At 38.8% G+C, this 26,123-nt stretch overlaps 1 protein-coding gene across 4 annotated transcripts in view; it reads right to left on the bottom strand.

Moving 5' to 3' along the window:
* The window catches only part of MAP3K7 (mitogen-activated protein kinase kinase kinase 7), a 58,840-nt gene that overhangs the window by 30,442 nt on the left and 2,275 nt on the right, over positions 1 to 26,123 (bottom strand). For 2 of the 4 annotated variants that reach the window (XM_084776457.1, XM_084776458.1), the window contains exons 2-11: positions 14,932 to 15,042; positions 12,602 to 12,667; positions 11,712 to 11,757; positions 9,960 to 10,098; positions 7,722 to 7,846; positions 5,132 to 5,260; positions 3,352 to 3,482; positions 2,077 to 2,158; positions 703 to 833; positions 56 to 185 (exon numbers count right to left, since the gene is read on the bottom strand). In XM_084776457.1, the coding sequence (XP_084632583.1) occupies positions 56 to 185; positions 703 to 833; positions 2,077 to 2,158; positions 3,352 to 3,482; positions 5,132 to 5,260; positions 7,722 to 7,846; positions 9,960 to 10,098; positions 11,712 to 11,757; positions 12,602 to 12,667; positions 14,932 to 15,042 (1,090 nt within the window). Of the gene's footprint in view, positions 1 to 55; positions 186 to 702; positions 834 to 2,076; positions 2,159 to 3,351; positions 3,483 to 5,131; positions 5,261 to 7,721; positions 7,847 to 9,959; positions 10,099 to 11,711; positions 11,758 to 12,601; positions 12,668 to 13,718; positions 13,868 to 14,931; positions 15,043 to 24,825; positions 25,146 to 26,123 lie in introns of all 4 variants that reach the window. The other 2 variants (XM_084776460.1, XM_084776459.1) reach the window with 2 other exon arrangements.

Here is a 26,123-nt window from a genome sequence, read left to right as displayed (position 1 = left end):
CCACTGAAAACAACTGCGGGTTCCATGACAAGCACAGGCATTTTCTCCCTTTTACCTGCGGTCGCAATGATCCTAGCTTCTATCTCAGACATGTCAGCACTCATCCTCTTGCCCTCAGAGGTCGGGGGCAAGCTCTCCACACTGCTCCCACGAGAGGGTCCCAAGCTCAGCCGGCCAGATTCACTCTGTTGAAATTATAGGTCAATCTCAATTACTGAAGTCTTTACATCTAGAGATGCTGGGCAGCTAAGGAGGAAGATGACACATGGATTTTTAAGGCTATGGTCCTATTCTGAAAGAGGAAGCTTTATACTGAGAGGGAGTTCAGGAAGGAGAGCAGGCGCAGATACATCTGCTCAAAGCAATTCTAGCCAACAATGGCCAAAATACAAGGATGAAATGACAGCTTTACGGTTCGTAGAACCAAAATATATTTCACACTGTAGAATCCTTAGCTAGCGATGGGTCACAGGGAGGAAGGGCAAGGCTGGCAACAGCAACAACCAGGAGAAAGAAAACCAACTTATTTGGTAAGAAATGGCAGCAAAATGTCACGTCTCTCACCATGAGCTCATTTGTCTGGTGCAAGAAGCAAACTCAGGATAGTTACATATCAGACGATGGCGAATAACTGATACACTTGCATCATGTTGTGACTACTAGTAAAGAAACCATACAATTTTACTTTTAATAACAACAAACCTGTTGCTTTGCCTGATTTTTCAACAGTTTTGACTCTAAGCGTTTAATAGTATCATTTGTAGCAGGAACTTGTTCCATATTAGTGTCACTTTTATTACTGGTATTTGTAGAAGCGATGTCCATGAATGAGCCTAGGAAAGCAGAAACATTTATGACTACAGGTTGAGAATGATATAAATACCTCACTCAATAACTGACAAGACATAAATAAAAATAAGAGGCTAGAGAGACGGAATAAGACTTCCACACCAATGAAGACACCCGAAACAAGCTCATTTTAAATGAAAGTTACAGACACTACAATAAAGCTGAGACTAATCTAAGGGTTTAACCCTGGGGAGAACTGAGGGCTATTAGCCGAGACGGATAGAGCAGACAAGGAGTGGAAGGATGAAGTAAAAAACAGCTCTGGGAACCGAGGGTCAGTGAAAAGCGGCATCATCAAGGGCTGAAAGTCAGAAGATGAAAAAGGAAAAACAGGGAGTTCTGGAAAAGTTGACTGCAGAATTCAGGGCAACTCAAAGGTTTCCAGTAAAAACAAAATCTGAGCGTCACTAGCTAAACAAAAACCTCAAAACAAACCATCTCAAAGCATGGAAAAGAGACGAGACTAAGGGAGATATTTGTTGGCAAAAAGCAAAAATTTTAAAGTGCAGGATATATATCTCAATAAAATTAAATAACAAATATATATATATATGAGTTTATCTCAATAAAATTAAATAACAAAATGCCATATATTTTGTAAAGTCCAATTTGTTTAAGTTAGAGTACTACTTCTACTATTTTTGATAACCTCAAGCCATCACTTATTACTTTATATTTCAAAAAGCTGAACTTCCAATTAAAGCAGCCTTTTGCCTAAGTTTCTTTAGAAGAATAAAGAACAAAACAAAAAGAACAGAGTTAGTGAAGAAAACAGTGTTCACACCAATCTACAGAACTGTTTGACCCAGCGGTATTCACACAGAAACAGTTGAGTGTGGTAGCATGTATCTTTCTTTAGTCAGGGAACTTAGGAGGTTTTTTGAGGCAGGACCATGAATGTGAAGCTCCTGAGTCATACAGTGAGTTCAGGGCTAGATTGGATACCAAGTGAGACCTTATCTCAGAATGATGAGATTAAGCATCAATTTAAGAATAGCATCCACAGCAACATAGTACTCAGTACTTGAGACCTAACTGAGCAGTGACTCCAGACAAGGAAGCTTAAGCTCAGGACCTTCATAAAGAGCGAGGCACCTGGAAGCTCAAACTGCAGTGAGTCCTGAGAAAGAGGAACTGAAGTGCAGACACAGACACTGCTCCTTCCTCATGACAGACTTCATGGGAAGGAGGGAAACTCCCCATGTGGCTCTGACTCCACCCGTTTACCTGTGCTGGTGGCTGAGTTGCTCTGCCCTTCATCAGAGTACTGACAAGGATACTGTAATGGCTCATCCGCTCCTGGAAAGTACTGTAGTAAAAGCAAGTCACAGTTTAAAATGCCTTTAGTACAAAGTAAACAGCTAAATGACCTCAAGAGCATGTCTGCATCACTGCTTTAGTTTAAGGTGCACCTGAGGTGGACACGGCCCTGTTTTCCCTCAGATACGTACTAAGTGTGAAGTGAGTGTTCCCTTTGGAAAGTTAGCTGTGGACAATGCCATGCACTCACTTACACTGAGATGACAGGAAAGAGGAGCTCTCTGCAGTAGATAAATAGTGGGTGACTGTTCATAATGCATGGGACTTGGAAGAGTGGCATATATTGTCAAACTGTTACAAGGGGCGTTAGTCTGACAACTGGGAGTGAATCCTTCTGAATCACCTTTAGAACTGGGATCTTAAACATTAAGAACGTACCTTACGGAAGCCCTCTTATCAACTGGGGACATAATGCTAAAATATTTACTGAACAATGAAGTAAAATTTAGATTTTTTAAAACCAAACAAAACATGGGTAAACAATTATAATTTGATTTATATAGCCTCAAGTTTAGGTGTATGAACTTAAGCCAAAGCTACTGTTTATGGCTCTTGTTGAAACAATACAAAACAAAACAATTTTCAATAAAAAGAAAAAAGTCTAAAATATTTTAAATAATTCTACAGAGTTTAGATTTGTAGAGAATTTGATTATCTTTTAAAAAGTTTTTTTCTAAATTAAGATTCCATAAGACCCAGAAAAAAATTTTACTGGCATCTGAAAACATGCAACAAAAAGCCAAAACAGTAAATTTAACATGACTCAAATACACGTCTCTTAAGATACATGTCCAGCACTCTGTAGAAATCATTGTCTTTTGATGAAAATCTGACGACTGGAGTTTAGTTAAGCACATTATTAATCATATCTATGTAGGTACTGCAAAGCTCTAGACACCCTGTACCAGCATCTCTCGTACACTCTGGTGCACAGTACCAAAATATTTATCTATAGATGCTAGTATAGGACAGTAAGCCCAGAAACCTTGTCTAACTATCTTGCCGTTACAGAGCTAGGTATTTTTCTAAAGTAATGCTTTCTTTTCTGTAAGTGCCTAACTTGAAAAACACACAAAGTATAATGCAGAAAATAATTACTACTCCTTCATTTCAAAAGCCCATTAAAACTTGGCATATATTAAAGTCCCCCAAACCCAAAGCCCCTCAAAAGAAGGATTATACCCGCATCAAGTGAGTCATTATTTTCACAATTTCCTCCATTGAAGGGCGCTGAGAAGGGTCCTTAGACCAACAGCGGGTCATTAGGCTCTCAATAGGCTTAGGTAAATTTTTGATCAGTGGTGGTCGAGTACCTATAATTGAAAATTAGAGAAATAAAGGAGTTATCTACCCAAAGAGCAGTGCAGGCGTTTTACAGTTTATTTCCAACAGTATCCGAATCAGCGTTCCTTCTTGTCTTTTAGTTTACCATTTGCTGTATCTATATATATTTTCACAAAGGGCCAACTGTACTAGAAGTTATACTAACATTTGTAACACACGGTGACGGCGACAGTGAGAACTAACACCACGGACTTGGGCTGGGTGCACGCCTTTCACCCCGCAGCTGTGAGGCAGGGGCTGGCAGACTCACAGGTTCTAGTTCAGCCAGGGCTGCATAGTGAGACTATGTCTCAGAAATCAAACCACGCTGTCACAAACAGTCTTTCAACAAGCAGCAAAGGCTAGATGTATCAAGTAAGAAAAACAAGTAGCTGACTTGAGGAAGGATAAATTCTCAGAGTACAAAATTTTCAAATGTCTTTGAAAAAAACAAAAAACAAACTTCTACTTATAGAAACTGCTTAAACAGTGTCACACTCACTGACCTACCTCACATAGATGTCACACTCACTGACTTTCCTCAGCTGTAGTGTCACACGAAGTGTCTTCCTGCAGCTGTGATGCTTGCTCACTGCTGACTTTCCTGGGCTGTGGTGTTACCCTTACCGCTTGCAGTTACTCACTCTACAGGCTCAAAACTGCCAACTTTTTAAAGCTTGTGATGGCAGGTATTCTTAATAAGCCTTTCGTACCCAAGAGTGGCTTCAGATACAGTAAGATCTTTGCAGTTTAATCAATCAACAAGTTAGTTCTTTGACTCTGTATTTCATTGACAATCATTTCCTGAAAACAACAGGACAGTGGAAGCATGCTGTCTTAGTCAAGGCTCCTATATTTTCTACAGTGGAGTTGGTAGAGGAAACTGGAAAAACAGCTAAGATTTCTCTGATGATGGTTTTGTTTGGCCAGTCAACAAACTCTCTGAAGCGTTAGGCAGGTCTGTGTTCTTCGGTCACCTGTGGACTGTACACAAACATGTACTCATCAGAAGGGCTAGAGGCAAGTGAGGTAACAGTGACGCTGCAGCTCCTCCAGAGAGAGCTCCTTCTCAAAGGAAATGTGACGTACCTATCAGTTAAGAAGATACCCTACCTAACACATTTATGAGGTGTGTGACCAGACAGACATGACAACTCTGAGCCCATTGTGTCATTCTGATGAATGGTAGGAGAACTTACTTGAATCCAGCTCCTTCCTTGAATCCACTACTTCCTATTTGTGGTATTAGTATATGTAGTATGGTTGAGAATATACAAATCAAACACGTGTGACACTGTACACTGTGCTTTCTGAGCTTAAGTAACAACTCTTACCAGCAGTTCTGCTTCCTCTCCTTGATGAGAGACTTGTTTCTCAGGAGAAAAGGGATCCAGTTTCCCAACTATCTCTATCCCTGAGGAAGCCTGAAGGCTGACCATCTTCCCTCATCAGTTTAGCTGGCAGTCTCAGCCCTGAGTGGAGGAGTCTAAATTCTCCCCACCGGAACCAAAGTGGCCTAGTATCAAATAACTCCACATTTCAATGTCAAGTATACATGGCCTCTGGGGAAGAGGATGGGAACAGTTTTCCAAAGATGAAATATGCAAAATATGTTAAAGATAAATTTCTTTTGACAAACCATTATGAACAGCCCACATGATTCGGAAAGCTGGGCCTCCGATCTCATCAAAGGGTTTCCGGCGTGTTATCACTTCCCAGAGGATAATACCCCAGCTGAAGACATCACACTTTTCGCTGTAATTGCTACCTACAAAGAAAGGCAGAACAATCTTGAGACTTGTTTCATGAACCACAGAAACAGCTAGTTTTATAAATTTTAAAAGAATGGGTATTTTGGACAAGAGACTCACACAGAGTTAAGCAACTACTTTCTTAAATATTTTCAACAAATATATTTTAATGAATTAAATATAAACAATATACTCAAAATCTACATGAGAACGCCAGTTATTTTCTACTTTCACTAAGATGCCTTCGCCTTCCTTCTTCTGAGTGTAGACTGATCCCCTTTACAGGCACAGTCTGAAACCCCTTTGTATTTCTTTTTTTATCTTTTCAATTAATTTTTTTTAGAAAAAGGCTTAATTTTACTTTTTGTGTGAATGTTTTGCCTATATGGATGTCTGTGTGCTTTGTGTAGTAATGCCTCTGGAGGCCAGGAGAGGTCATTGTGCACCGTGGATCTGCAGTTACAGACCTTTGTGAGCCTCCATGTGGGTGCTGGGGATTGAACCTGGGTCCTCTGCAAGAGCAGCAAGTGCTCTTTACCTTGGAGCCAACTGCTCCGGCCCTTCAATTTCTTTTAGGAACCCAGGGATTTTTTTCATACGAAACATATATTTAATGACTGACTATATCCTCAGTTCCTGTAGTTTGTTACTTTAATACTTTTTCTGCTCTGTGACAGACTGCTGTCTTTACTACCAGAGTAAAGCACTGTTGTAATTTAGTGGCTTACTATATAGTTAAAATTCTTAATTTAAAAACTACAAAAAACCTGAAGTGATTAAAATTATGAATAACAGATGAAATCTAAACAGATTATGAACAAAACTGTATTACTAAGATGAAGAATACACCAACATGTATGTATGTATGTATGTATGTATGTATGTATGTATGTATCCAAAACTACCACCACCAATAAAAAAAAAAAACCACACACCTCAACTACTAAAATGATAGACTTCTATGCAAAGCAGCACACAATACTACAGAACTGCTACCACTTAGCTATCTAATTTAGGTTACAGCTGCTTCCTGACGATACCTTTCAGAACTTTAGAAACCTACATAACCTAATAGCCGGGGCTTTGCAGCTGTCAAAATAAAAACAATGATTACTCTCCATAACAAAACCCTTTGCTTTATTTATTACAACAATATTGCACCACAAAAATGCACAGAAAGTGACATTAAATAAGTGACTTAATTATTAGAAAAGCACCTACATTATCCAGATGAAAGAGAAGGCATTATTTAATTTCTTGTAGTTAAACATCTTTACATCTCTAGTCCAACACTTTGTTTGCTTTTCTTGAGTGGAGACAGGGAATGCAGGGTCTCTCTACATAACCCTGGCTTGACCTAGAACTTACTATGTAGATCAGGCTGGACTCAAACTCAAAGAAATCTGCCTGCCTGTTGTCCAACACTTTATAATTAGATTTCAGGGAGCAATATCCTAGTTAAGTGCCAAGCTGCATAGCATTCCCCTTTCTCTGGGGTGGCCAAACACAAAGCAATTAAAACATTTAAAACTCACCTACAATCAAGAAAAAACCAACAAAGCAAAGCTGGGTTCTTGAGTACTGTGGCATTCATACAAATGGAGATTCACATGAAGCCCACTTCTTCAGCTCAGTGTCTCTCATAAAAACAACTTGATGTTTTCATACAGAACTTAACTATATGGACTCCTCTTAGAATTCTGAGTGAGCTATGGAGATGTGAAAGGTGACTGTTAGCTCACCCTTCGCATCTGTGTCTGGTGACTTGGAGCCTTTCTAAGGCATGCTGACTTAAACCTTAGCACTCTTAAATTTGAACTGATAGCAAGTCAGAGCAAAGGCTTAGTTCCCCATCATGTTGGGCCAATACAGCCTGCTAAGAAATCTCCATAAGCACTGAACCATTGCTCCTAGGGAAATACAGGACTAGGTTTCTACGCATCTTTGTTCAGGAAAATTTTGTCAGTTAATCAGTATCAGTTACTTACTGTCAGACTCATGGCACACATCTTACGTGCTGGAAGCCTTCCTATACTTAGGCAGCATTACTCCTGGGGACATTGTGAACACCACCATGGCCACCAACAAAAAAGGGAAAGCATGGCTCTGAATAAACTGCAAAAGGCGCCACTTGTTTACTAGGGAAGCAACCTTGGAGAGTGCTGTTTTTGACTCAAATGTGCACTGTGGTACTGGAGTACCTTATTTCTGAACAGTTGTTCAGAAGCATCTCAACTAAAGTTTATCAAGTAGACAATTTCTTAATTATGTAACCTGTGACCAACAAGGACTGACTGGCTGTGCGTATGTGTGAATCTGCACAGAAGATGCCAATTTAAATTCTGCCTTAGGCTAAACTCTCTCAAGACCCTCTTATGTACTAGTCAGAAGTAACACTATATACAGTGTTACAAACCCATCCTGGATTTACACGAATCAAGGCAGATTACCAACCATATCATGCTTTTGTGATTGTACCTTCAAATACTTCAGGTGCCATCCAAGCAGCACTCCCTTTATTATTGGTCATGTGTGTCTGGATGTCACAAGCTGTACCAAAATCGCAGATTTTTAGAACTGTCCCTCCTGCAACCAGCAGCAAGCTATTATAAAACATTCAAAATGTACAAAGTCAGTATTTGACTTTACAAGGAAGGAAGAGATAATTATGGAACTGGAAAAGCTAACTTAAACAAATATGATTATTGAATTTCTGTAAAACATTACTTGGTCACTGTAATGGCTGAATAGCCTGGAGGAATATCAGCAAGAATTCAATGGCCATAACCTAGACAACATGGGGAGACCATCACATTCCTATTTGATGTCTCTATCTCTGGGTCCATGACAGTTCCTGACCAACATCTCTTTGGCTGAGCTAGACATGGTCTTAAAAGCTTTCTGCAGAGCAACAATATGGTGTCCTGAGGTGAGAGTTTAATCACAAACAATTATTACTGAAAGAATAGCAACAACCAAAAGAACAAATAATGTAACTGAAGGTAAAGTAAAATACATCAATACAGAAGGAAACCAACAGAATTGGTTTATAGCAGTATAGGGAGTTGAACCATGGGCCTTGTATATGTCAGATGAATGCTCTACAGGTGAACTACACTTGCAGACTAGTGGTTCTTATTTTATGTCTTTATTTTGAAGCTATTTCTCAATGTTTAATTTCAAAACTGTTTCTGAGTTTAGAATGTGTGTATGTGTGGGGAAAAGTATGACTCTCCTAGAGTTAAGACAGCCTAATAAATGCTAGGAATGTTCCAGAACATCAGCTTTCTAGGTGCTATGACTGAAATAAAATTACTAAGTAGCATCCTTTTACTTACAGAGTTTTACTTTTGACAATAAACAGAGATGGGTCATAAAATGTGCATAATCACACTGTAGTAACACTCAAAAGTAGTAGTGAAAACCCATTGTAATTAAATCTTATTAACTTCTTGTACGCAATGTTTTACTTAACCTTTAACTAGAGATCTAGGAAATTAATTCGGTTTTAATTCAATGTAATTGTAACAAGGAGATAAGCCCTATTCACTACACTATACTACCGGACGCTTCTGTCCCATTTCTACTCTTGTATGTATGCAATTCAACAAAATTCCCATCTCACTGTCTTGTTCAGATTCTTGTTACTCAACTTTTTAAAAGGTTCTTTTGAAGTATCAGGATTCTCACTTACTACAGACAAATCTGGGCTGTTTGGGCCTGTACCCAGATTCAGAAATACTTTTGTTTCGTTCCTAAGAACAAGAACACCACTGGCACATTGTATACTATGGACAGGGTTCCTGCTAGGAATACAGCAGGCCACATGCTCTGTTCTGCACAGTGTGTATCATGGACAGACAATGTTCCTGTTAGGAATACAGTAGGCCACACACACTGTTCTGCACAGTGTGTACCATGGACAATCCATGTCCCTATTAGGAATACAGCAGGCCACAGGCACTTTTCTGCACAGTGTGTATCATGGACAATCCACGTCCCTGTTAGGAATACAGCAGGCTACAGGCACTGTTCTGCACAGTGTGTACCACGGACAGACAATGTCCCTGTTAGGAATATAGCAGGCCACAGGCACTGTTCTGCACAGTGTGTACCACGGACAATCCATGTCCCTGTTAGGAATACAGCAGGCCACAGGCATTGTTCTGCACAGTGTGTACGCATGATCCATGTCCCTGTTAGGAATATAGCAGGCCTCAGGCACTGTTATGCAGTTTGTACCATGGACAGACCCTGTTCCTGTCAGGAATGCAGCAGGCCTCAGGCACTGTTCTGTATGGTATGTATTATGGACAGACCCTGTTCCTGTCAGGAATGCAGCAGGCCACAGGCACTGTTCTGCACAGTGTGTACCATGGACAGAGCGTGTTTCTATTAGGAATGCAGCAGGAACAATTGTCAGACTTGTCTTGGATCTCAGAAAACTACTCAGGAACTATTTTATAGACTTTAGGTACAAAATGAGACTTTAGGCTAACAATTTAATTATTATCACGTAAAGTTGGAGTTAGTAAAAACATCCCCCACCGACAACATTTTAAAATTAAGTTTAGATATACAGTTAGATGATAAAACTAAGTAAAATAATAATTAAGTTAAGAGGGAAGAGAAAAGGTAAAGTCAAGAGCAACAGTTGTCTTTAATTAGGGGTAGCAAGAGAAGGAGAGAAGCCAGTGTACCACCACTAGAACTCACTTTGGAGGCTTGAGGTCCCTGTGAATTAGAGCTTTGGGCTGCATGCTGTGCAGATAAGCCACTCCTTGGGAACACTGTAAACACCAGCTCATGGCGTGGGCGGCAGTGTAATAAGGCAATGGTTCAGCACCATGCAGCACTACAAGAGAAAGGCACAACACACTAAAAAGAACTTTATTGCATATAATATGAAACAATACAAATACAAGCACCATCAAAATGAGTATTCTTGTACAAATATTTGAGTCCTGCTTTTTAAAGCTTTTATTGATTAAAAAGAAAAAAAAAAAAGATCCCAACAGAATATTTAAGACATTTTAGTAGATAGCTTCCATATCCATATGGTTATTCAAATAAAATTAATACATACTACCATTTTTTAAAATACTTTTTATTTTTAAGATTTATGTATTTATTTTTTATGCACACAGAGTTCTGACTGCATGTGTGACTGCACACTAGAAAAGGGCACCAGATCTCATTATAGATGGTTGTGAGCCACCATGTGGTCGCTGGGAATATAACTCAGGACCTCTGGAACAACAGACAATGCTCTTAACCTCTGAACCATCTCTTCAGCCCCATAATACCACTTTTTAAAATTAAGAATATCTTTCACACTATCACATAAATTATAAGCAATTCTATTCATTATGAGGGTTGGACAGAGAAACAGTAGTGAAAAATGATGGCCATATGAGATGCTTACAACTGCATTGTGTATTTTAAATTAAAAAAAAAAGAAAGCAGTTTTCTCAAATAAAATGAGAGTACTATACACAAATTACAACTAAGAATATATGGCACAAAGCATAACTAAATGTGTATATAAAATAATGATACTTAAAAGTAAAAGCTATCAATTTTATAATGCTTACAGGGACAACTCATGCATGAAGTTAATATTTTTAAGGTCAGAGCTTTACTCCATAAAGGTAATACCAGTACAATTTTTTTTTCATGGTAAGTGTTGTGATTTCAATGAGAATGGCCCATTTCGACTCATGTGTGAAAATATGGCCTCCGTATGATGGAACTGTTGGGAAGGATTGGGGGGGTGTGGCCTTGCTAGAGAACGCATGTCACTGCAGGGAGGCTTCGAGATTTCAAGACTCAGCTATGCCCAATGTGCTCTCTGCCTCCTGCTTTTGGATAAAGAAATAAGCTCTCCACTGTTCCAGCTAACACGCTTGCAGCTTGCTGCCACAATGCCCCACCTTTTGAAACTGTAAGCCCAGTTAAACACTTTCTTTACTATGTTACCTTGGTCATGGTCACAGCAATAGGAAAGTAGCTAAGACAGTACACATTTAAAATGTTTGGTAAAGTGAGTTTTCACCCTTTTATAAAGCATGGTGAAATGAAGTATGGCCAGAAAGTTCTAAAATGAAGGCTCAAAACTAAAAGGATGGAAGGAAAAAGGTCTGAACATATTTTAAAAGCAACTGTTATTTCATAAACTTTGAACATAATAAAAATATTATTAACTCAAAAAGTGTATGTAATTGTCATAGCATTTTTCTTGGCCTAAGTCCTTAGCAGTGAAAAACAAAATGAAACAAAAACCCCAAACCAAACCAACCAATGAACCAACCAACCAATCAAAGAAACAAACAAAAAAACCTCAAAACAAAATGACTTCCTCTGAACTCTGATAGTAAATTATAAATAGTAACAGGTAATTTAGTTTTTATCAAAAGCTTTCTAATTGCTTCAATCTTCTAGCTAAAAGCAGGTTTAACTGAGACTCACCATTGTACAAAGAGCCTCCCTCAGCATACTCCATCACAAGACATACCTAAAGGAAACATATGCCAGAATTAATTGGAATGACAACATTGTTGGGTCCTCCTTGCAGACAACTTAGTTCAACTGTTTGATTGTCCTGAAAATTATTCTTTTGGCTCCTACTACTGTGAATGACACTAACAGAAAGGGCAGATAGCTGTGATCTAGGAACTTTTCCTTTAGGTGCCTGCCTGTGATCCACAGTAAAATAGATTACAAGACTTTGAGACCATAGTAGAATTACAAGACTTTGAGGGCCAGTGCTAATAAAGTGATAATAAAGACATCAAGTCTAATAACAAGGTGAGTTACTGGGCAATGTACACAGGTTGGTGAGGAGGACAGACAGGCGGGGGTGTATTATTCAGATGGGATCTAGTATAAGAACAGAACCCACTGCTTGCTTTCAGGTTGTGGTAGTTACAGGGCAGAAAAGAGGAAGGGAAAGGATTGAAAAAGTTTCCTTTTGTAGGCCCCTCATTGGTCACTGTCAGATTAGCTAAGGAAATAAGATGAGTGGTAACATAAGGAATGTCAGGTGATTACTAGGGTCCATAGGCGAGGAAGGTAAAAATTTAGATGAACAAATTACTGTATTTCTGGAAGTTAGTTTTGAGATTTGTTGGCATTTACTCAAGATGAAGGAGTTTTCTAAAATGCCGTGGCCAAGGCTAACAGGTGCCTGAGACAACTCCATCAACACACTGTTAAGGTTAGAAGCAAACAAAATGCAGGAAGTGTAACTACTGTAAAGTTACGACTGAGCAGATCAAAACGACTTCATAAATTATATAAACTGCATACACTTGCCCCATTGTTTCTTACAGGCAGATGACAATAACCAGGACACTTACTGGATTCAAGCAGGCTCCATACAACTTTACAATATTAGGATGGTTCACACGTGATAACTGCCGGAGCTGTAACAAATTATGGATTCTTAAAAAATGCTAGTTTTTTGAGGTACTTATTTTACCTTGCTCAAATCTTACTGTCATATAGAACATCTGCTGAAATCATTCAGTAATTTCTGCTTATTAGGTAGCAGGCACTGGAAATCACCAGTGACTGCCAGTATCCCTGTCCCACAGTTTCAAGTGGGAACACAAACAGAATTAAACAATACATAAAGTGCTATAATGGGAGTTAAGAACAGGCCAGGACAAACAGAAGAAACTAGCCGCCAAGCGTCAGGGCATCATCCCAGCTTACTGACTGAATTACCCACACCTGAAGCCGTGTTACTTTCATCAGAGCTACAGGTGATCAATTTCCCTATTCTGTATGTGCTCCTGGGTTCCTTTAGACTCTGAAAGATAGGTAACTATTACTTCCATTTTAAATATGAAGTTAAGTTCCAGAGAAGATTCTATAGCCAGGATTTGAACTCCAGTTCATCTGACATGAAATATACACTCTTTCTGAGTAACTGCCTCCAATTTGGGGGTGACAAGGGTCATTAGAACACTGACTAGCATGCCCAAGTTTCAATTCAAGTATAACCCAAGTCGACCTCTAGTACAAAAGAAATTGGGGAGGGACACTGGGGGCAAGAGAGAAAGTCTGACACTCTGACTTCTGGTCTAGTCTTTCCTGAGCCAATCATTACACTGAGGCTGTAGTCTTGTCCCCCTGCTCCACATTTGAAATTTCTACACTGTGTCTTTCTCACGAAACAGCACCTCAATCTCTCTCTCTTCCTTGTCCTTTTTCTGCCTTTCCCCAGCTCTTCCTCCCTTTTTCCTACACAGTCATTTGCTACTGGCTCATGTAAAGCTCACTAAGGTCTCTTTAACTTTTTCATCATATGCCACTAGACAGTTGTCTTTACAGCCAGTATTCACAGATTTTTTTTGTCCTAATAGAAAATTAGCTAACTCTTTGTTATATTATTTCCCATAACTCTTTACTATTATATGTATATCTTATATAAATATATTCCATCTTGGTAAAATTCAGCATTGAACTCACATATTATTCCTGTTTTCTGAGTCTCGTTAAGTAGGTGAGGTTTTGAAATTGTTGTTTACAAACATAAACTCAGAGGGTTAAAATGAGAAGACAGTATATAACTTTGGAAGCTGAAAAGCTCGTGAACAGTAATAACTGACCCAGCAGACCTAGAGTAAAACCATAAACAAACAATGAAAACAAGAGAAGCAACAATATTCCTTCACAAAATCCCTGCAGAAGAAACTCAAATAAAACTGATGTTATATAGGACTTACTAATATATTTGCTTAGGAGACAGAAGTCACATAGTAGAATTTAGCTAAGGATCATTGCATCCAAAATACTCCAAAGAGAAGAAGTAAGCAGCCTGTTAGAGATAACAGTTACAGTGCTGGCTGTGTTTGTTCACCGGGATTCACCAGCTGTCAGGCCTGGGCCCAGAGAACATGCCTCTAAGAGGCAGCTGAGGACACACGATGTTAAGTCTTGGGCTGTAATAAAGCCCCCAGTTCTCTTCTTGAGAGAAACATAATTCTACTAGATGAGCAAGAAGACCCCGGATAACAATTATTGGAAAGAAAACCACTGGTGTATTTAAAATAATTCTGGTGCCGTGTAACTCTCCCATCTGCATGGTGGCCAGGAAGACGGTCTTCTATCTCTGTTTAAATTGTTCAAAGTGTAACCCGAGGCCAGAACCTAAAAGAGATTTAAGGGCAACAACACGTACGAAATTCCTAAGCCTATAGTATATGTAAGTTAGTAACATCTGTGACTTGAGGCTGGCTCCTCTTTGGGTGTTAGCCACAGCCAGGCACACTGTTTTGGTAAGGACTTTTCCTTTATTAATCTCTAAATGTGTGTAGCAGCTTCTCATTAGAGAGGTGTATTATTTTTCCAACAGTGTAAGAGATTCTTAATTTTAGGTAACGGGAGCGAATACCATTTCAAAATTAAAACACAATACCTCGAGGTCCATGGAGTCCATGGATGAGTATATTTTATTCATGGATGGATTCATGTAAATACATTTTTTTCCTAATAACTTTTAACCAGAATTTAAAGCAAAAAAATGAAAAACATTCCTATGAAAGCACTGTCTTTAGTTCAATCAAACTGCTGAGGTTTATGTTCCCAGAATATTGAAAATCGAGAAACAATGTCTTTTCTGGTCTTAAGATCAGAGGATCTCAGGTGAAGAATTACTGGACAGAATGGCATCTCAGCTTACCTCCACAATGAAAGCCTTCCTCTCAGATTCACTTTCTATTTGTTTAATAGCAACATCTTTTGCTCTCCACTTAGCTTTGCAAACTACTCCAAAGGCTCCTCTTCCGACAACCTGAGTTAACAAACAAACAGAAAAGAAAAAAAAAAAAATCAAAACTCAGAAGCAGACCTAGTTCAGTATGACACAGGCAGCTAGTTTTAAGTCTCATCAAAGGTTTAGACTTGTTATCTGAATTTGCTAAGAATAAATTTTCCAATAAAACAGGATGAAGTACAGTTTTAACCTTTGAAATAAACTTCTTCTTTCTAAAGCAAAAACAAACAAACAAAAGATATAAGACATAAAGCAATTTCTAATCACAGTAGAAAATTAAAAGCAAGATGAGTGAGTAGAGAAGTAGTTCAGAGAAAAAGAAATATAAAAAAATATATTTTAAGAAATTAAAACCAGCTTTCAAATAAGGGTAGGGAATGGAGGGAGAAAGGCTAACAATACATATGATAAAAGACTCAATACAAAGGAAACACAAAATGTGTTATTGTCTGTACAATGAAATATTGTTAGGCCAAAAGGAAAAAAAAGAGAAACAAATACAGATATATGCAAGAACATGGATGAACCCTAAAAAACCACCCCCCCAACCCCTCAAGATCCTGATCCTCAATACCACATATTACAAGGCTCATTTATAAAATGCCTAGGAGAAAATCTAAGACAGTAAGCAGATCAATACTTACTTTTGGATAAGGATGAAAACTGGAATTAATGTAAATGGTATTGGGCATTCTGCCAAGGGGATGACATGTTTGAAAGTTGACTGGGTAAATTTGCAAAAATCATTAAATCACACTTCACATGGCTGAGTTTTATGGTAAGTAAATAGCTTATTACTTATAAAATGCTATAAAATATGGATTAGCCATATGTCATATTATTACTAAAACTAATGGCTATCACGTGGGTACACTGCTCTGTCAAGCTGCTCTATAAAAATGTTTGGGAAATTTTAAGTATTTTTAAAAGCATTAGAAAACAAAAATAAAAGTTAGCTTGATAATCAGATCAAGACCATTAGATGCTACTGTGAAGGGCATTAGTTAAGCACCATCATCTCTAACCTCCCACCTTCTATGTATCTAAGTGCAATGGCAAAGCTCTTTCCTTAATCACTCCTCACATTTTACACACTTTCTACTAGTGGGACTGAGTTTTGCCCACATCTGTCTTTACACAAGAAGAGGAGCTAATGTTCTCCTTATGTAGCACATAAAGCACACAGCTTTAAACACGTGAGCTCACTCTTTCAATTGGAGTACAGTTAGTGGCAGCCCAACAACAGAGTATCAGTGTTCCCACAGGTAATACGTATGACACCCTTCCTATACCAGATCTTAGTTATGTGGTCCCTATAGGCAAATTTATACAAAACTCCTCAACAACAAAGTTGACTGTAGCTAGAGTGATCAGATAGCTGTTTTTAAAAATCTACCATGGATCACTTCACAGAGGAAAAAAGGGGAATTATATTAGGGAAATAGCTAAAACCTGGGGTATATGGACAATCTTGCCATGGCTCCAATTCTATTTCATGTGTCATATGATTCTCACATCCAATGTTAGCCCTAAGATGGATGCAGTCTGGTATGTTTTTTATTGATTAGCAGATTTAATGCTCTTCCATTTTAAAGGTAAGCAGTCATAGGGTTGCAACTTACCCACAGTACACAGTAAGAAATTATTTGGCGGCATGATTTAAAACCCAAAGCCTATAATTATCACACATGCTATGGTCTATACTCAGCTTAAAAGTAACCAGGCTGCCTCTACACAAAGTTCCAAGTAAGACAGGCTCTTTTGGAAACTTGCTCTGTTTTCTGGTCCTGGGCACTGAGAGCCCACTGTCTGGTTCTCCAAGCGTCAACAAGAACAAGAAACCAACACTGATGATTTATACTCACCATCCAGTTACTTTAATAAGATTGGGAACTGGCTTGAATTTGAATGTGTCTGCCTACATACTCACTCGTATTGCTAGGTACCCTGCGCACTCTGACTGCTAGGTAAATTAACATCTAAGCTTTTTTTCTGGGCAGTAAAGGCAGTGATGCTTATATTTTCCTTGGTGAATCTCTATGGAGTTCTTAAGCTATTTTCCTTAGTAAGTATCTCTAGAGTTGAGTATATCTATAGGGGTCATAGAATTAGGTAGGTACTTTCATAATCATTATAAACATTAAGTGCTCAGAGTTGTGTGTAAATTAGTATAAGGAGCTGAAGTGCTCATTTTCTCATAAGAAATTAACAGTAAATGGGTCCTACAAGGTTTCAACTTCATGGTCATAATAAACTAAGATGAAACTCACAGACTAATCTACCTATTGATGATATTATTATTATTGTTGTTGTTATTATTATTATTATTATTTTGGGTTTTAGACTAACTTTGTAGACCAGGCTGGCCTTGAACTCACAGCGATCCGCCTGTCTCTGTCCTGAGTACTGGGATTAAAGGTGTGCACCACCATGCCTCGCTTGATATTATTATTAACTATGAATAAATGATTATAAGGCAACTCAATACATTCAATCATGTACATAACAGATTAATCAAAGTGATCAGTACTTAGTATTATTATAAAGACTGTCAGATCCTAAACGTTATCTGTATTTGTGGACTATGTGCTTGTCATAACTTTCTTGAGTATGCATGGCTATCTGTGATCCACAAGTGCCACCTAGTGATAAAATGATCACTAACTCTGAGCTTTCAACTTAAAACCATGGGAACAAAATGTGAGTAAATGAATACATGATAAACTCTCTTTTGTTTTGAGAAATCAATTTTACACAACAAGCTGAAATAAAAACAGTCACATTCACATCTGAGAACCCATGGCCTCAAGAAATCTCTATTCTCATTTGAGTTAACAATATCTCACATACACAGTGAAGTAACAGGTACTAACTGATAAGGCAAGTTGTCAAAGTTGTGCGCATTTACCGGAAGGCCTTATAGAAATCACTGTCGTAATTTCACAGGAGTCAGTTTAAAAGCATGGAGCCAGTGGTTAAAGGATTGTTTCTTTGTATCATAAAGAATTCTCACTTTTTTATATGGCATTATTAGGAGTAAAATAGTCATGTCAGGAGTGTAAAAAAAAAATGCAAGAACTGACTTTTGTGAGATCAAAGAGAGGCAGGGAAGAGATCCAAAGCTACACCCTAAGAATACTTAAGATTTTTTTTCCAAACCTTAAAAACAAACAAACAAACAAACAAACAAACAAACAAACTGCTTAAGAATGTCAAAGATGAGCGCGCACAACAGATTCTAAAGACCTCACTAGCCTCCTTTTCCAGAACAGGCTTGGAGAGTCAATGGTAGAAAAGCAGTTCAAACCCCCAGTGACCCACACTCTTAAATTACCGTGGACGGCCAGCTCAGAGCCTGCTCTATCAACACGGGCAGCTACAAAGGAGTAAGAACAGTGGCAAGGACCACATACAAGAGGCTCTACCCCAGGCTACTGTGGCCCCAGTTGAACATGGAAGTGATTTAGGAAAAAAGTCTTTTGAAAGGAGCAAGATAAGTGAAATTAAAGTGTGACCCCAGGGAGGAGGCTACTGTGAGGAGGGTTGAAACCTCTAACGGAACAGTAGCTGCTCAAGCGCAGGCTGTAATGCAGAGTGCAGCTGAATTTCTGCGGACTTTGCCTTTCAAGGTGACACAGCAAGTCAGCATGCAGGAAGAAAGGGCTTCCTTCAGTGTTAAAAGTCAACTGCAAACTGCATTTCTTTACCCCGCAAACATTTCCTGAGCACCTAGTATATCCAGCTGCTGATTTTTACAGCAGAAATGGGAAAATTTGAATGTTATTCTTTAGCAAAATTGACAATATCAAACTGGAAGAAGCTTGTCAGAAGCAGAAAATGTGCTAGCAACCATTTATTCTTTTAAGTATCACACTCAGCACGTTAACTGTGGAGAAGCGAGCTTTAAAAGCTTTCCACCCTTAAAGAAACAAGAGATTGGGATTAATACAAGCTTGTACATAAGGGGAAGGAGTCCCCAAAGATGGCCACCCTCAATCTTTTCTGTCCACTGCTCCACTGAGGAGTTTATAGCTCCTTCCCTTGAGTCAAGTCTAGCAAGACTGGTCCAGGTGACAGTAATATGTAGCAAGACACATGTAAACAAGTGTGATCATTTTAACACAGCAATTTAATTTCTGGAATGAATTCAAAGAAACCATCAGACTGGTAAGGAAAGAAATGTCTGTCTATAGTAACCAAGAATTAGAAACCACAATGTTAATCGTTAGACTACTCCCATCTTAGTCTCCAATTCTTTTTCCTATGTCCAGTTCTTAGGTCCTGCTACTTTTAAGGTTCTGCCTTTGCCCCCACTTCTCAGTTTGTACTCTATTCTCATAACTTCATATTTCCAAAACTTCATATTCCCAAATCATCTTCCCATCCAGGTGTTTTGGCCAAACTCAGGACATACTGAAAATTGCCTTCACAAGCTGTAGGCACTTGCTACGGTTGGAATGAGAACAGCCTAGGCCCAAAGGCTCATTTATTTGAATGCCTAGTCTCCAGTTGGTGGAGCTGTTTGGGGGAAAGAGGTAGGCGTGGCCTTGTTGGAGGAGATGTGTTGGGGGAGGGAGGCCCTTTGAGGTGTCAAACGTACTTGTCAGGGCCATTTTCTCACACTCTCTGCCTCCAACTTGTGGATAAGATGAAAACTCTTAGCTACACTAGCCTGCTGCCAAGCCTCCTGCCATGATGGACCCATCCTCTGAAACTATAGACAATCACCCAATAAGCTCATTCTTGTATAAACTGTCACCCTTGTAATATTATGGCAAAGTGTGGCTGGTTTGCCTTTGTCCTAAGAATCTACCTGAGGTTAAATTGAAGAGTTGTGGACTAATGTCATTGGGAGAGAAGATTTCAAGACTGTCTAGTATTGACTCAGTTGTGTGGTTACTCTTAGGCAGGCTACAATGAAAAAGAGCAAGGTAGGGCAAAATGAAATACAAATTGCAGTTTGAGGGGAAAAAGAGCACCAGTAATATAATGTTGGAGGCTTGGTTTGTGCTCAAAGAGATGAGGAGAGGCCTGATTAGAAACGGAGTAAAGAGAGTCCTCAGGCCAAGAATCCAGCTAATTCTGCAACTAGAAAAGGACATGCCTAAGAAAAATCTTTTTCTAAAGCAAGAAAAGCATATTCAACAAAGAAAAACATCAGCAAATCAAAGCTTATGCAAATGTAACTCTTGGAGGGGCCAGGTTCTACCCCAAGCCTGGAAGTGAACTTGATAGCTTCAGCCAGGATTTGGATTCAATCAGGAACAACACAGAAGTAGAGGAATTATGAGCTCATCCTGAGCTAAGGAAAGCCATGGACAACCGGTGTGTGGCATGAAAGAAGCTGTGAAAGAAAAGCTTATTTTGATGGAGACCCTGTAGATGCCAGCGCTGTGGGACGGCTGCTGAGAAGAGATGAGACAAACAGGGAGTGGAGACCGTTCAAGAGAGAGAAGTGTGTTGTAGTCAAGAAAGCCAGAAAGAGTGGGAGGAGATGATAAGAGACACCTACACCCTTTGACATGGAACATGGAACTACAGGATTTGCAGTTTGCCCTGCTGAGTGTCGGTCTTGCTTTGTCTCCTCACTATGCCCCCCACCCCTCTCCTTTTTGAAATGGGAAATCCTCTGTGTGTGTGTGCGCGCGCCACTGTATATGGGAACTTTGAAGTTGTATTAAATGAATTTTCATTATGATATGACTATAAGTCTATGGGTCCAGGTGTTGGAATTTGGTGGTTTGCATAAGAATGGCCCCCATAGGCTCCTATATTTGAATGCTTAGTCCCTAGATGGTGGAACTGTTTAGAGAAGGATCTAGAAGGTGTGGCCTTATAGGAGGTGTGGCTTTGTTTGAGGTGTGTCACTGCGGGTGAGGTTTCGAAAACTCTTGTTCTCCGCCTCCAACTTGTGGGCAAGATATAATCTCTCAGCCGCTGCTTTAGCACTATGTCTGTCTGCCTGCTGCCATGTTCCCCACTGTGACAGTCATGGACTTGTCCCCGAAACTGTAAGTAATCCCCCAATACACTCTTATAATTTGCCTTGATAATAATGTCTCTTTATAGCAATAGGAAAGCAACTAAGACCGTACTACAGGCACGGCAGGACTAAAGTCTAGCATGTCAAATACCAACTCGAGGCTTCCATGGCTAGTTCTTTTACTCAGTAAGCCATCTCTCTGGCCAGCCCAAGTTTCATCTTGGAAGCCATAGGAAAAGCCAGACGCCGTGGCATGGATACCATGCAATCCCAGCATTCCTACGGTGAGATGGGAAGCAGAAGGAAGATAACTGCCTAGAAGTATGCAGTATAGCAGCAGGAAGAAGAAAAAGAGACAGTCAAATAAAATGAAAGGCAAGAACTGAGTCCTGAAAGCTGTTATTTAATCTCTGCGTGTATTCTGTGGTATGCACCTGCATGTGTGCACTCATGAACAAATAAATAAATATTTAAGTACTGACTCCATTATCTGTCCCTTACTTTCAGCACATTACATTTCCCCTGACTTTACTATTTACAAAGTGTATTATTTATTCTAATTAATCCAATTCTCACACTCTGGAGAAATTCTACTTGGAAAGAATTCATTATACCTTGAGCCATGATCAGATGCTAGTAAAGTTACCTTAAGTTACCTTCAGCTGTTACTGAATCTTTCGTTGTATTTAACACACTATCTTCAGATGTTCTATAATAGGCTATGCATCCCATAATATATACAAACAGAATGAGTCTGACAACTAGGAAATTATCAAAACAACATGTAGACTATTATCATTATTTGTTGGTTAAGAAAGTCTAGTTCCAGGGATGGAGAGATTCTGGCTCAGCAGTTAACTGTACTGGCTGCTTTTTCTAAGGACAAAGGCTTCACTGCTGGCACTCACATGGAGGCTCACTACTGTCTGTAACTCCAGCCTCAGGGGAAGTGATGCCCTCTTCTCTCACCTCTGTTGGCACCAAACACCTATTTAGTGCACAGACATATATGCAGGCAAACCACTCATATGCATAAAATAAAATACAAAATAGCAGAAAGTCTACTTTGTCTCTGTCTCTCAGGCTGATAATGTAAAACAACACTTTGCTGATGGAGGACATTTTCAGAACTGTAAGAATTTAACACACACACACACACAAGTCTTTTTCTTAAAATGCCAAAAGCTCAGTAGCAAATTTTATTTTTGTACTAATTGAGAATAAAAATGTCAGATCTTCATGAGAGAAACTATCCTGTCTAGACTATGAAACCAAAACAAAAACATAAGAGAAAATTATGTTCATTGTTAGAAGGGTAAGTCAATGCTGCAACTGCAGACAGCAACCCAAAGAGTGCCACAAAAGGCAACTCTTGAGACACAATGATAAACTGGGACAGACAATTCCAAAATAATAAAGTCATACTTTATTTGCAACCTCATTTCTGGTTTAAGTTCACAAATAAAACAAGCTTTGCAGACTGAATAACATTACACAACTTCTATGATATCTATTTTAATTTCTATGCTATCATGAACACATTATTTCCTACAAAGAACAATTTTCTTTGAAAGAGAACATGTCAGAGTTACAAATATTTACACCATCATACATGTTAATTAAAAACGATAAACCTCAAATAAACTTCAGTTGTGTGTGTGTGTTTTTTAATAATCTCCTTTCTAAATCCAGAATAAATTAATGAAAGACACTGGTTTTAAAAGCACTTCTTTCTAAATTAAAATGTTTTAGATTTTCTTGTTGCATACATTTTTCCTGTGGTTTAGCTCTTTTGGTTTTGAATCTACAAGTTTAGCTTCATAAGACAAATTTAAATTGAATTCTTACTAAGTAAATGAGAGATGGTATTTAGAATATCATCACACAATTAAAACACACACACACACACACACACACACACCCACACACACACACACACCCCAATTTCTGTGGCTGAGGAGATAGCTAGTTGGTAAAGCATCTACTCCACAAGCACAAAGACTCAAGTTCAAACCCAGAGGCTAAATGTAAAACATTTGGTATAGTGGAACATATTTACAATTCCAGCACTAGGAAGGCAGAGATGGGCAGATCCCTGCGGCTCACTAGTTAGTCAGGCTAGCCTACTTGGTCAGTTCCAGGCCAGCAAGAGACCCTATCTTAAGAGAGGGTTGATGGCACTTGAGGAAAAACACAAGAGGTTGTTTGTCTTCTGGATTCCATAACATGTATGTACAGGTGCACCTACACATATATGAATATACACATAGGCAGCCTAATTCCTTAAGTACTAAATATTATTCCTTTTCTGCATGCAAATAAGATTAAAAACCAAACAAACCCAACAACTATATGAATGGAAATGGCTATACACTCCTCTGATCTTAATTTAATATGAAATGATTCATATTAATTGTCTCCAATTCATTTTATTTAGTTCAGTGACTATCGCTGTCAATGAAGTCTGGCTCTCTTGTATGCACTGTGTGAATGGACCCCCAGCTATGCTGCCATCATTCTGGCAAGAAATCTGGAGCATGACAGAACAAGCATAGGCCCTAAATTCATTAGTTAGGACATGGCGTCTCCAACTATTCAGAGCTTTAATATCTATTAATAAACTGTCACAGAGTAGAACTGCTGACAAGGCGGACTTGATAGCATAAAAGTGACACTTTGGTTGTTTTGTTCTTCTACAGTCCATTAAAGCCTGCCATAAAATATCTTCACCATCTATCGGCATCTAACGCTCTGGAACTGTAAGCCAAAATAAACTCCTCCTTAAGCTGCTTTGGGTCATGATATTTTATCACAGCAATGTAAAAGCAACTAATACCACACCTGACCCACTTAATTAGCCTTTCCTTTAAATGATATTCTCAGATTATCTGTCAAACTACATGTTCACAACACATAAATAATCTCTGTAGCCATCTCTTTACTGTAACCATTCCAGGTTTCTATTGAGATCAATGGCCACCAGTTACACACAGAAGAATTTACTGAATGTTTTTGGATACCCATTAGCAGCCACTGAAAAACAAGACATAGACTCAGTTTATCCAGGCCCTGGGATTTTAGGCTCTCCTCTAGTATCAGCTGCCTGGCAGTTTATAGTCACTGGTAAAGTGCCTTCTACATAGTCCCATCCTAGTATAGACTAGCTTTAAAAGCAAAATCTTTTCTGTGCCTCTTCAATAAAGCATAAGCACATGTGTAAAAGAGTGATTGCACATGCCAATGTGCTGAGTTGTGGTCAACATTCTGGGTCTGTTTTTACAAAGTAACCCTATAAATACAGTCTATGTACTTAAGTAAAGGTCCACCAATGACTGACTTACTCACCTGGATCTTCATAGTATCTTTTACCTCTGCTACATGTAAGTATTTGCTAAACATTATACTGGAGTAGAAAGAAATCAAGACTGAGAGACAGAGCTCATTTCCAGTGTAAATTCTGTCTTAGTCAAATTATGTAAAGTAACCCTTGGCTTATCACATATAAGAAAATCAGATATGCATTTAATTCTCATGTTATACTGTGATAATTTAATTTACTGGCTCAACAAATACTTAGAGAACCTTTAGGGATTAGAAATGCACAAGTACTTTTACATCTGTCTGAGAGGGATACACAATTCAATTACAGGTTAGTGCCTCAAAGGGCAATAGAAATAACAAAGTCCCAAGTTGTGTGGGGAAAGCTCTAAGGAAGGAACATCTGAGGTGAGACTTGAATAGTGAGAAGGAACCAGTCATGTGGTGATCTGGAGGAAGAGCACATAAGGCAGAGGAACAGGTCAAAGAAAATTACTCACTATAGATAAAACTTTGAACCAACAGGAATGAATTTGTTCGGCACGTAGCTTCGATCCTGTCTCCACTTACTGGAGCCGCTGTGAGTCACTCAACTGTCAAGTTATGGCTCATGTGCTTCATCTACGCCAGATCTTCAACTTTGACATCATGATTCTGAAAATGTAACTAATCCTAGGATTCGACCATTGAGCCTCAGCTGTACTGTATGGGGAGGGAAATGTAAAATGTGCAGGACCGATTTCAATGAAGGAAATCAGTATTTTCTATCTTCATTCCTAGAATTAGGTTCCATTATGGAGTACCACGTGACATTGTAAATCTAGAACAAAGAACAAGGACGCAGGAGTGAGAATGGTCCAACCCCAGCTCTACCACTGACTTAGGAGGCTTTTTGGCAAACTGAGCTCTACAACCGATTGTTAGTCTCTGTAAAGTAGTGACATCATTTGTCTGTCTAGCCAGCTACATTTCCGGGGAGACCATGACTACTGTCTAAGAACCTCTACGCTTACTGTGGAGAGCAAGATATAATACACATTGGAAATGGTGTATTTTATTTTAAAATTGTTATAGACTTCTAATGCTTTTGTCTAATCTCTCAATTTAAGAGAAATCACATGTCTCCAAAATGAATGACCTGCCTAAACGTATTCAGACACAACCAATCCAGCCCCTAATTTTCTAAATACTAGCTTAGTACATTTTTCACCATACCACATTTTTTTTTATCATCTCACCCTCAATGTACACAGTGTACAATTCTTTCACTCAAGTACAAGAAGGTTAAAAACAGAATGACTTTTTTAAAAAGTTAAGTACCTATGTAGATTTCTGAGGCAGAGAACTGATATAATTTAACAACAGAATTAAAAATTGAAAGTGAAGAGCCACAGTCCTAAGAATGCAACGATGAGAGCATCTGCTGCCTCAGACATGTGTATGCACTAAATGATTCCACATCTGGTCTCTGCCTAAGGTTTTCCTCCCCTACAGTTTCTAATTATACATGTGTAGTGCTGATTCCATTATATCATTATTTGAGAAATAAAGAATGTGGTTTTCTTAACTTACTGCTTTGCTCTTTGTGGTGCTAGGACCGAAGCCAAGCCTCAAACATGGTAGGCAAGGACTCTAATATTGAGTAGCCCAAGCCACTGTTTTCCTATTTTAAAAGGTGATATAGTTGTCCATGTAAAACACTGAAAACATGTAAGATAGTTTTCATGTTGGGTCATCTCTATTTTTCTATTTGTGATTTAAACTAGAGGTGGAATGTAAGTTGAAAAATAGCTACTGA

This window comes from Acomys minous (assembly GCF_964271855.1).
Source record: "Acomys minous genome assembly, chromosome: 1".
Lineage (NCBI taxonomy): Eukaryota > Metazoa > Chordata > Mammalia > Rodentia > Muridae > Acomys > Acomys minous.
This window is presented reverse-complemented; position numbering and strand designations above follow the sequence as displayed.